The sequence below is a fragment of the Rattus rattus genome, chromosome 5 (assembly GCF_011064425.1).
Source record: "Rattus rattus isolate New Zealand chromosome 5, Rrattus_CSIRO_v1, whole genome shotgun sequence".
Taxonomy (NCBI): domain Eukaryota; kingdom Metazoa; phylum Chordata; class Mammalia; order Rodentia; family Muridae; genus Rattus; species Rattus rattus.
Window position 1 is genome coordinate 128,705,227 of NC_046158.1, and position 12,929 is coordinate 128,718,155.

The 12,929-nt window shown below is 37.1% G+C and overlaps 1 protein-coding gene across 1 annotated transcript; it reads left to right on the forward strand.

Moving 5' to 3' along the window:
• Window positions 1-2,847: 2,847 nt before the first annotated feature.
• On the forward strand, window positions 2,848-7,571 carry LOC116900683 (cystatin-S-like). Its single transcript, XM_032902386.1, has 3 exons — window positions 2,848-3,075; window positions 6,378-6,491; window positions 7,488-7,571. Exons 1-3 carry the CDS (start codon window positions 2,848-2,850, stop codon window positions 7,569-7,571), a joined length of 426 nt encoding a protein of 141 aa, XP_032758277.1.
• The last annotated feature ends 5,358 nt before the right edge of the window (window positions 7,572-12,929 follow it).

Here is a 12,929-nt window from a genome sequence, read left to right on the forward strand (position 1 = left end):
CTGATGCGAAGGAGTGAATAGTGAACAGGATACTGATATTACTGTTTTCTTAGAAGGCCTTCCAGAGGGTGAAAAATACAGAGGTGAATGCTCACAGCCAATCATTGAACTGCGAACTGGGTCCACAATGGAGGAGTTACAGACATGATTGAAGGAGCTAAAGGCCTGTACAAATCAATAATCAAAGCAATGCCAAACAACCCGAGTTCCCAGGGATTAATATACCATCTTAACTGTAAACCAGGACAGACCCATCGCAGCAGCTGCATTTGTAGCAGAGCACGGCCATATTGGATACAAATGGGAGAAGAAGCCCTTGGATGTGCCTTGGCTGGAGCCCAGTGCAGGGTAATGTAATTCCTGGGAGGCAAGAAGGGGTGTGGAGGTTGGTGGGACACCCTCATAGATGAAAGGGGAGAGGAATGAGATAAGAGGTTCCTGGAAGAGGAACTGGGAAATGTTTTAACATTTGAAATGTAAAATAAAAAAGTGAAATATTTTAAAGAATGAGAGAGAAACAAATATTGATCTTGCAAAATACAAATTCCATGAGACGAAGAGCTGATAAAAATCAGGTCACACATATTATGTGTGTAGTCTTTCTTCTGTCGGTGGTATTTTCTCCCACAGTAAATCATGCAGAGAAATAATAATATTCCTTTTATGTCCAACCACAGGTTTTCACATGTCTCTGTAAACTGATGGTTGAGCGAGGAGAAATTTTAACACATTCCTTTCTTCCTTTCTGCCAAAGAAGAAGTTCTGATTTATTACCTGAAGGCAAAATATATTCCCAAGACAGTAAAAATAAGTGTCTGAAATTCAATCATATTGTGTAAAAAGGAAAAATACAACTTAAGGAATTCAGAATTTCTCTCTGAATTTTGGACTGTTTTCAAGGAACTGTGGTATACTATTCTTTGACTCATGAACATGAAGAGATCCACTTGTTTCAGAAATCGAACATCAGGCTGAAGAAGAGCAATGACTATGATCCTTAATCGAATTTATATCACATAAAAGGTCTCGATACATTTTAAATACAATGTAATTAACAACTAAGCATGAAGCCTGGTTACTCAAAGAAGAAATGATCATAGGAATTTAAAGAACATCAAACAGCTGAGAAACTCAAAGAGAAGTATAACTCATTTTGAAGATCTTGACAGATTTTTTATTTTGAATATATATTTTTGAGTTTATTTGAAATGAGTTTTATATAACTCATTGACTTTTACTTTGAATATTTTAATGTATGTATAGTACTACCTGAAATATGACCAAAGAACTGGTAAAACATGAGAATATAATTGATAATATCAATTATTTATTTTCACAAAACTTTTTATTATCATCATCAGGACATGTTTTGTATTTTAGACTGAACAGATGTTGACTTTATTCCTGTTAGCCGAGCAAAAGTAACTGAAAAAAAATAGCTAAAAAGTACATAATATTGTCCAGTACACTTGATTTCAACTTGTAAATCTTATGGGTCTGCCATGTGTAATGTGACTGAAATAAAGTTATAATAATATGACCATCAAAATATCAGGAAATTTAGTAATAATGGATTATTTTACTAGGTTAAGTTATAAGGGCCTCTCTACACATGTGATATACATGACAAAGAAACCCAGGTTAAATTTTATTTTTGTTAATAAATGTTAATATCTATTCCTTGTAGTTATACACAAGTGTGTCTGTGTGCATTGCATGCATGCAGCTCTCTCTCTCTCTCTCTCTCTCTCTCTCTCTCTCTCTCTCTCTCTCTCTCTCTATGTGTGTGTGTGTGTGTGTGTGTGTGTTGGGTGTATGTGTGTGTGTGTGTGTATTGTGTGTGTGTGTGTGCGTGTGTGTGTGTGTGTGTGTGTGTGTGTGTGTGTGTGAGTAAAATAACCTGAGAACCAAGAAGCACTGCTTCCATTTAGCGGGTTATTAAACTATTTCTAATATATCTGGATTATCAGTAATTATATGCTGATTTCAGGAAGAACATTAAGATTTTTGACCTCTGAGATATGACTCCAGGCCTGTTGCACTTTTCCCTATGTATCTAATTATTCTCTAGTTAACCAGCCACAAGATATGTGACAGATGGGTATTTCCTGTCCTGGCCCTCTGACCAAAGAGTGTAAGCCAGAAAGCTACCTTCAAGAAGCTTCCTGTAATAAATGTAATGACTGCTGTTAATGGGATGTGGAAAAAAATCCACTTACATTTTGATAAATCACAGGTTGTTTCAGAAGTTTTGTCTCAGAAGAGGGCATTACTGAATGACACTATAACTCCTGAAATAAAACCCTTCCATGAGTACTTGTTTAATTTGAGCTTGGATGATACTGTTCTGTCAGGATCCCAAAGCCAATGAGTTTCTGGACCACAAAGTGTTCAGGTTAGATCTTGAAGGAATGTGGAAGCCAGAGAAGAGTGATAAATTTGGTGAAGCAAGAAGACCAACCAACTAAAGCTAAAAGAATGAAGAATAAGATTTGTGGAGAAAGCTAGGGTGAAGAGATAATCTGGAACTTTGGAGGATAAGAAATAGGTGAAATAGAGAGGTGATGGGGATGTATGGAATGGGAAGATGTGTCCCAGAATAAGACAGAAGAGGATTAAGTTCTGGCACCCTTTAGGAAGAATCACAAGAGAGAAAATAAATAGTAAAAAGGAGAACTAGTAAAAGGAGGGAAAAGGTGAAAAAACATATGGTAGTGGAAAGGAGCCAATGTAAACTAAGAACAGAGAATAAAAGGCTAATGCATTTGAAGTCTGTACTCACTACCTGATCGAGGTTCACTGCAGTTCCTCTTCTAACCTTGGATCGAAGTCCATTTCGAGAAGAACATGGCCTACTTGCTCCATGCTCGACTGTTTCTGCTGACCACCTTCATGCTAGTTCTGAACCTGTGCACTTACCCTGTGATGGGTCACATTCTGGGTGGCATAGAGAAATCTAGCATGGAAGACGAAGGGGCCAGAGAATCACTGAACTTTGCTGTCAGCCAGTACAATGAAAACAACAGTGACTTGTACCTGAGCCGTGTGTTGGAAGTGAAGAATGTCCAAAAGCAGGTATGTTATCCTTCATTGAGAAGGCCTGAATTATAGAGGGACAGGTATGTCTGTTTACTCCATCTACCATTCTCGCCAACGTATTGCTGTCGGGTTCTAATTCAGTCTGCTTTGTATCTAGTGAGTTGACTTGGACATATTGGCAATATTCACATGTTATGTACTTCATTATGTCTTTTGATGAGATATGTTCTGTCCTCTGAAAGTACATGTAGGTTAGTTTACCCAAATTGCAATAACTTGTTTTACTCCTTTGAAATGTAAGAGTATGATGCGAGTGTGTGCATGTCTGTTTCTTGCTAAACTTCTCCAACACACAAGAACAGTGGCTCTTCAACAGATCTGGGAAAACCTTATTATTGTTAGTCTTCTTAAGCCTGTAGATATTGCAAACACATAAATATGTGACCACAAAATATATTCTCACCACAAGTAGAATTCCTTCTTGATATTTGTAGTATTTTATACAATTCATACCTTGTTTATGATATTAAACAATATAAGAGCTTTTAAAACTATAGCACAGGGGCTCTAATTCAATCCAGCATATATTTTTACTATTATATTTGATTGACTTTAATCCAGATTCCTCCAATAGCTCAAAGATATGCATATCTGGGTTAGCAATATCTACATGTATTGTTAGCAAACTCTTCAGTGTATATTTTCCATCATGTAAAAATGCAATCTTTTATACATTTTAAAAGATTTTACAGATAAATGAAGAAACTGTTTGTACAAAGATTTCTCATATAGAGAATCACTCAGTACTCATGATCCATTACTAGCCACTCTCAGAATGGCTTCAGGTCCTCACAAATTTCTTTTGTCTGAACTTCCTTTCCTTAAAGATTTGCAGAACTGTGTGTATAAACACTTGCACCCATCATGGTGATAAGCCTATATTTTTCCACTGCATGAAGGGATTGGTACCCTAATAGGATATTACTGAGTATGAGGTAGCTGTTTGAATGATGAAAACCCAATGATTTTCCATACAGAAATGTAAAACAGGCTTTCTTTATCATAAAGAATAAGTATATAGGCAAAATACTATTTCTTTTGGCATCTTCAGGTTGAAAGACAATGATGACTTAGATCCTATATGAGTCATTATAGTAGGAGTACCACCACTCTTCAGGACTTTAGCTTCTTTTTTCATGGTTACCTTTGACTGTCCCAGGAATTGGCTTCAAAAAATTGTTTCCTCTTCCACTAGATCTGATATTTGGATCGTAGCCTGTATTGCCTTCTCAATACTTGTGTAGAGGAACATCGGGGAATCTACTTGAAGATAGCACAATGGAGAGGGCTGAAAGGAGATTGTTGCAAGAATAATCAGGGGTCAATAGCCCATACTAGTGGCTGCTAAGCCATAGGGTCAACATTGAAGCAAGCAGAAAATATATACTTGCAGTCCATCATATTTAAAAAAAAAACCTTCAAAATCTAACCATCTCACTGAGACCATCTCTCAAGCACATGGTGGATGTTACTAATATAAATACAAACACAGCAGTGAGTTATGATGCATCTATGGAGAAAATCTATTCTTCTTGCCCTTAATATCAATGATATAAAGAATAACCCAGTTATTCCCGTCTACAGCATTTTCATATGGACTCACATTTTCCTGTGCAGTCCTCAGTTATTTTACAAGAGTTCATAAAAGGAAACTAAATTGAGGTCCTCTAGATTGCCAACGTAATTTTAATGAGAGTTAGATAAGTGAGTATTAAGGAAATTTTCCATTGGATTATGTAATTGCCTTCAGCAGATCATTCTGGATCCTGAGTCTCTTGAAAACTCTCTCATTATCCATGATTGAAACTTTAAATGATGAAATTAATGAGTGGACATGAGAGTTAAGTGGTCGGGATACTTAAATAAAATGTTACTGAGACCACCTTCTCTCACCTCATGTGTTCACTTGAATCTTTCTTCCATGTCTAGTTTTGGTTTTCTGTCAACATTATGTTAATTTCTTGGTTCTCTAGACACTCTTTTATGCATAATGGACTGGCACCTATGAAAATCTGACTTTTAAATTAAAAATATCTACATAAACATCTTTATGCAGGCATATTATGACAACTACTAGAGAATCATAGAACATTGGACACTGAATAGAGAAGATGAATCTCATTTAATTAATATGAAGCTTAATGGTATATCAGGCATGTGATTCACTTAAGGGTTCATGTGGTTCTTAACACTTTGCCTGCTTTCCACATTTGCTTCTCTAGAAATCTGTCTGGATGATTCAGGGATTCCATGTGGGAAAATATATAATTCTAATTAAATAAACGATAAAAATCATATATGAAAATTTCACACTCAAACACATACCTATTAATAGTTGTACTTTAAGGGAAGACAGTGTAAAAGTATATGTCTTTTGTGTTGAGACATTCTTTAAGTGAAGCACCCCATGTCTTTATGTCCATGCCAGGAAGAGTTGGAATAAAAGGAAAGAATGGATTTCCTCCTCTCACAATGATTCAGTGAGTGCCCAGACACCACTCACTGGAACAAACCTACTTCTTCATCTCTGGCTAGAGTCTCAAGTTAATCCTGTTGTTTAGCCTCCAGATATCACTGGTCCTCTGATCAGCCTTGAATTGATGAATACAATTTTTAAAAGATGTATTTATTTTATTTACATGAGTACACTATTGCTATCTTCACACACACCAGAAAAGGGCATCTGATCAATTACTGATGGTTGTCTGCTACCTGTGGTTGTTGGGAATTGAAATCAGAACCTCTGGAAGAGCAATCAGTGCTCATTTTTTTTCTTTTTTTATTGGAGTTATTTCCTTTTTCAATAATATTTTAGATATTTATTTACATTTCAAATATTTTCCCTTTCCCAGTTTCCTGTCCATAAGACACCTATCTCCACCTCTTCCCCTTCTTCTATAAGGCTGTTCCCCTCCCCATTCACACTCACTTATCTCTCTCCCTGACAATCCATTACACTGGGGGTCCAACCTTGGCACGAACAAGGGCTTCTCCTTCCATTGTTGCCCAGCAAGAACAGCCTCTGCTACATATATTATTGGTGCCATAGGTGAATCCATGTATAGATTTTTGGTTTATTCTCTGGAAGCTCTAGTTGGTACACATTGTTGTTCTCATGGGGTGATATTGCACCCTTACCTGCTGGTTCTTCTGAGCCACATAATTTTCCAAAGTATTAGAAACACTCTTCTCTCTGTGTCCTGATTCACTTACTGGAATTTAAAGAGCTCACGTGAAGTTCATTTTAATGTAAAAGTGAATCTCTAATTTAACCTTAGGTGGTGGCTGGAACCAAATTTTTATTTGATGTGATCCTAGTCAAAACAACCTGTTTGAAGACCCAGGCTGACTTGACCAACTGTCCTGCAAAGGACCAGGCTGGTCAGCAGGAGGTAAGGATATAACCCTTTTGTGAAAGTAGAGGGATGTACAACCTTGTGATTTAGGGAAAGTGCATTTGGGATGATATACATTCACAAGGAAGTATTTGCAAATAGAGGAGAAAACGTTTGTGTGTGTGTGTGTGTTGTGTGTGTGTGTGTGTGTGTGTGTGTGTGTGTGTGTGTGTCTGTGTGTGTGTATGTTGTTCAAAGTGTCTGGAATTTTCTTAGTCAAAAGCTCAAAGATACATAGGTGATACAGGTAAAATACATATATGTGTAAATGTAGTGTACTTAGTTAAGAATACATCTAGGAAGTATTGACAGTATAAGCAGCACAGGGGGAACAGTGTATCTGTACATATAAATAATTTGAGTTTCCGAGTATGTTAAAATGTGAATTATGTGCTCTGAGATCACTGTAGTGTGGCTTAGTTAAAATGGAGGAGGTAGCAATAGTTTCCATTGTTGTGAAGAGATGTTTCCACTTCCAAGAAAGCTTCTGTCCACATTTCTCAATGAAAATCAGCCCATCGGTGCTGTTCTTAACACACAATTCTGGCTTAACCCCTGGGAGTTGTACATTGGAGATAAAGTGCATTTGAGTATGTTGGCATTTCTTCCTGCCACTTTCTCTACTCTGAAGCTTTCAGAAATTTCTATTTCCCATGTCCTAGGATGTACCCTCTCTGGGAGTGAGAGGGTCCTGTGTAGAGAATGTATCCTTCTGAGATGATTGAAGGAGTCATAGAATTATCCTTAAGGGGATGTTTTGACAAGAACAAAGTAGGGAATGCTTCTGACCCTTAACGGTAGACACTTGTCATATGGTAGATGGACATCATTATGCTGTCTATCACCAGGCACATCTTAAGAAGGCTGAGTGCCGTATAGTTGGGAGAGGTTGGTTTTTACATTCACCAGCCAAATTTTCTCAAACAGTTCTAGTATCTAATTTCATCCTAGCTTTATTAAGCACTGATCAACCTTCTTTGTTTACTTTTCTAGCATGAATTCTGCTCTTTTGAGGTATATGACGCCCCCTGGGAGAATGATATGGCCTTGATAAGCTCCAGCTGTCACAATATATAACTTAATGTCAAGTGGTGCAGTGCAGGATGCAGATGTCTCTGGCATTGCCTCATCACTCCAGTGGATGACCTATCCTTGATGAATGCTTACCAGTACCAACATCAGCAGTTGATTAGACTGCTGAGAATAAAACACCCAAGTATCTTTCCCTTTATCTTTCTTCTGAAAATGCCCACATTTGCTTGTCCTTTCCTTGCTCAATAAAATGTTCAAAAACTATTTTTTGTGACTGCAGCCTCAGAGTCTCTAACTTTATTGAAAAGTAAAGATCCAAATGAGGGTTCACATCCACATGTGTACAGCAAATAAAGGTCTTATGACACTGATATTTTCCAAAATGTTGAGATGATAAAGAAAGTGAAGTGAGTAAAAGATTAATTTTTCTGACGAAGTGGCTCCTAGCAGCGAGGCAGTATAAAATTGTGATATACTGAAGTCCTCATGTATGCTTCCATGAGTGCTTTGGCTTAGTCCCTGAGCATGTCACAATGGTGGTGAAATACACAGGACATGCTGGACTTCATTTTCACGGTCTGCCACATGGTGTGTATTGGGCTGCTGTGAAGCAAAAGGTCATGATTTCTATTGCAGGAAAATGCACTCTGAAATTGGACATTTAGCTTTCCCTTGTTTGAGGGGCTTCAGGCCTTCAAAATTCCAGGACACTTTGGTCCCAGTTTTTCTGGCACCCAGGCACCATTGTGAGTCATATAAGGACCAAGAATGGAGTCATGTGATCGCACAATGAGGATAGCCTCTAGCATGGAGACATGGTTTGGAGTTCTCAGTTTGTTAATTGGTTATTGTCTTTAGTTTGGAGGACGTAGGATGGGTTCTGTCAGAAAAAGCTTTTTATATATTAAAAAGAGATAGAAGGTGTTTTCTTGTTTGTGTGCATTGCTCTATGAGTAATATTCATTAGTAAATCTCCACCCAGACTCCAAAAAGGGTTGGGCATAAAACTACCTATATCTATACATGTATTCACATTTGATGCAACTTGTTGGAAGAGAGAAATGATAGGATGGTCATAGGCCTTGTCTGCTCCGGTGTAACATTAGATTTTACATGCAGGGTAAATACTTAAGTTATATGCTATCACAAATTAGTTCTCACAATATGAAATTGGCATTTCCAAAGGGCAATTTAAATGAATGCCAGCCCAGGGTACTGTATCCAGCAAAACTCTCAATTAATATAGATGGAGAAACCAAGATATTCCATGACAAAACTAAAATTACACACTATCTTTCTCCAAATCCAGCACTACAAAGAATAATAAAGGGTAAAGCCCAACAGAAGGAGGCAAGCTATAACCTAGAAAAAGCAAGAAACTAATCATCTCGGCAACAAAACAAAGAAAAGAAAAGCACACAAACATAATCTCACATCCAAATATGAATATAACTGGAAGAAATAATCACTATTCCTTATTATCTCTCAACATCAATGGTCTCAACTCCGCAATAAAAAGACATAGATTAACAAAGAGGATACGCAAAGAGGACCCTGCATTCTGTTGCCTACAGGAAAAACATTTCAAAGAAAAAGACAGACACTAACTCAGATTGAAAGACTGGAAAACAACTTTCTAAGCAAATGGCAGAAGAAGCAAGCCGGAGTAGCCATTCTAATATCGAATAAAACCGATTTTCAACTAAAAGTCATCAAAAAAGATAAGGAAGGACATTTTATATTCATGAAATGAAAAATCCACCAAGATGGACTCTCAATCCTAACTATCTATGCTCCAAATAAAAGGGCAACTACATACATAAGAGAAAACTTACTAAAGCTCAAAGCACACATTGCAACTCACACAATAATAGTAGGAGTTTTCAACACCCCACTCTCATCAATGGACAGATCATGGAAAGAGAAATTAAACAGAGATGTAGACAGATTAAGAGAATTTATGCACCGAATGGACTTAACAGATATTTATAGAACATTCTATCCTAATGCAAAAGGATATACATTCTTCTCAGCACCTCATGGTACTTTCTCCATAATTGACCATACAATTGGTCATAAAACAGGCATCAACAGATTCAGAAAGATAGAAATAATCCCATGAGTCCTATCAGAGAACTATGGGCTAAAGCTGGTCTTCAAAAACAATACAGGAAGAACGCCCACATATACATTGAAGTTGAACAATGCTCTACTCAATGATAACCTGGTCAAGGAAGAAATAAAAAAAGAAATTAAAGACTTCTTAGAATTTAATGAAAATGAAGGTACAACATACGCAAACTTATGTGACACAATGAAAGTTGGGCTAAGAGGAAAACTCAAACCTCTGAGTGCCTGCAGAAAGACACAGGAGAGAGCATATATCAGCATCTTGACAGCACACCTAAAAGGTCTAGAAGAAAAAGAAACAAATACACCCAGGAGGAGTAGAAGGCAGGAAGTAATCAAACTCAGAGGTGAAATCAACCAAGTAGTAACAGAAAGGACCATAGAAAGAATCAACAGAACCAAAAGTTGGTTCTTTGAGTAAATCAACAGGATAGATAAACCCTTATCCAGACTAATGAGAGGACACAGAGAGTGTGTCCAAATAAACGAAATCAGAAATGAAAAGGGAGAAATAACTACAGAATTAGTAGAAATTCAAAAAATCATCAGATTCTACTACAAAAGCCTATATTCAACAAAACTTGAAAATCTTCGGGAAATACACAATTTCCTAGACAGATACCAGCTACCTAAGTTAAATCATGGAAAGATAACCATTTAAACAACCCCATAACTCCTAAAGAAATAGAAGCAGACATTAAAAGTCTCCAAACCAAAAATATCCCAGGTGCAGATGGGTTCAGTGCAGAATTCTATCAGGCCTTCATAGAAGACCTCATACCAAGACTTTCCAAACTATTCCGTTAAATTTAAAAAGACAGAGTGCTACTTAATTCCTTCTATTAAGCCACAATTACTCTTATACCTAAACCACACAAAGACCCAACCAAGAAATAGAACTTCAGACCAAATTCTCTTATGAATATTGATGCAATAAGAATCAAAAAATTCTGGCAAACCGAATCCAAGAGCATATAAAAACAATCATACACCATGATAAAGTAGGCTTCATCCCAGGCATGCAGGGATGGTTTAATATACAGAAAACCATCAACATAATCCATTATATAAACAAACTGAAAGAACAAAACCACATGATCATTTCATTAAATGCTGAGAAACATTTGACAAAATTCAACACCCCTTCATGATAAGAGGCCTGGAAAGAATAGGAATTCAAGGCCCATACCTAAACATAGTAAAAGCCATATACAGCAAACCAGTAGCTAACATTAAATTAAATGGACAGAAAATTGAAGCAATCCCACTAAAATCAGGGACTAGACAAGGCTGCCCACTCACTCCCTACTTATTCAATATACTTCTTGAAGTTATAGACATAGCAATCAGACAACAAATGGAGATCAAAAGTAATACAGGTTGGAAAAGAAGAAGTAAAAATATCACTATTTGCAGATGATACGATAGTATATATAAGTGATCCCAAAGTTCCATCACAGGACCTCTAAACCTGATAAACACCTTCAGCAAAGTGGCTGGTATAAAATAAACTCAAATAAGTTAGTAGCCTTCCTCTACACAAAAGAGAAACAAGCCGAGAAAGAAATTAGGGAAACAACACCCTTCATAATAGTCCCAAATATTATAAAAGACCTCTGTGTGACTTTAACCAAGCAAGTGAAAGATCTATATGATAAGAACGTCAAGCCTCTGAAGAAAGAAATTGAAGAAGACCTCAGAAGATGGAAAGATCTCCCATGCTCATGGATTGGCAAGATTAATATAATAAAAATGGCCATTTTACCCAAAGCGATCTACAGATTCAATACAATCCCCATCAAAATACCAATCCAATTATTCAGAGAGTTAGACAAAAAAATTTGCAAATTCATCTGGAATAACAAAAAACCCAGGACAGCTAAAACTGTCCTCAAAAATAAAAGGACTTCTGGGGGGATCGCTTTAACCTGAACTCAAGCAGTATTACAGAGCAATAGTGATGAAAACTGCATGGTATTGGTACAGAGACAGAGAGATAGACCAGTGGAATAGAATTGAAGACCAGAAATGAACCCACACACCTATGGTCACTTTATTTTTGACAAAGGGCCAAAAGTATCCTATGGAAAAAAGATAGCATTTTCAGCAAATGTGCTGGTTCAACTGGAGTTCAGCATGTAGAAGAATGCAGATCAATACATGCTTATCCAAAGCTTAAGTCCAAGTGGATCAAGGACGTCCACATCAAACCAGGTACACTCAAACTAATAGAAGAAAAAGTGGGGAATCATCTCGAACACGTGGGCACTGGAGTAAATTTCCTGAAGGAAACAGCAATGCCTTATGCTCTAAGATCAAGAATAGACAAATGGGATCTCATAAAACTGCAAAGCATCTGTAAGGCAAAGGACACTGTTGTTATGAAAAAATAACAACCAACAGATTTGGAAAAGATCTTTACCAATCCTACAACTGATAGAGGTTTTATATCCAAAATATACAAAGAAGTCAACAAGTTAGACCGCAGGGAGCAAATGACCCTATTAAAAGATGGGGTTCAGAGCTAAACAAAGAATTCACAGCTGAGGAATACTGAATGACTGAGAAACATCTAAAGAAAAGTTCAAAATCTTTATGTAATAATGGAAATGCAAATCAAAACAACCATGAGATTTTACCTCACACCAGTGAGTATGACTAAGATCAAAAAGTGGGGTGACAGCAAATGCTGGCGAGGATGTGGAGAAAGAGAAAAACTCATCCATTGTTGGTGGTATTGCAGACTGGTACAACCATTCTGGAAATCAGTCTGGAGGTTCCTCAGAAAATTGGACATTGAATTATTTCAGGACCCAGCTATACCACTCTTGGGCATATACACAAAACGTGCCCTAATATAACAAAGACACGTGTTCCACTATGTTCATAGCAGCCTTATTTCTAAGAGCCAGATCCTGGAAAGAACCCAGAAGCCCTTCAACAGACGAGAACTCCCTCAGAGAACAAGTAAAGAAGCCTACAGATAGGAATCATAAAAAATCCCTGAAAGAATTCCAGGAAAACACAATCAAACAGTTGAAGGAATTAAAAAAGGAAATAGAAGCAATCAAGAAAGAACACATGGAAACAACCCTGGATATAGAAAACCAAAAGAAGAGACAAGGAGCTGTAGATACAAGCTTCACCAACAGAATACAAGAGATGGAAGAGAGAATCTCAGGAGCAGAAGATTCCATAGAAATCATTGACTCAACTGTCAAAGATAATGTAAAGCGGAAAAAGCTACTGGTCCGAAACATACAGGAAATCCAG

Bases quoted from the DNA above. Each gene is read 5' to 3' on its own strand.
- LOC116900683 (XM_032902386.1), top strand. From the start codon at position 2,848: ATGGCCTACTTGCTCCATGCTCGACTGTTTCTGCTGACCACCTTCATG. The intron at 3,076-6,377 runs GTATGTTATCCT...ATTTAACCTTAG, and splicing joins TGAAGAATGTCCAAAAGCAG to GTGGTGGCTGGAACCAAATT. The intron at 6,492-7,487 runs GTAAGGATATAA...TTACTTTTCTAG, and splicing joins ACCAGGCTGGTCAGCAGGAG to CATGAATTCTGCTCTTTTGA.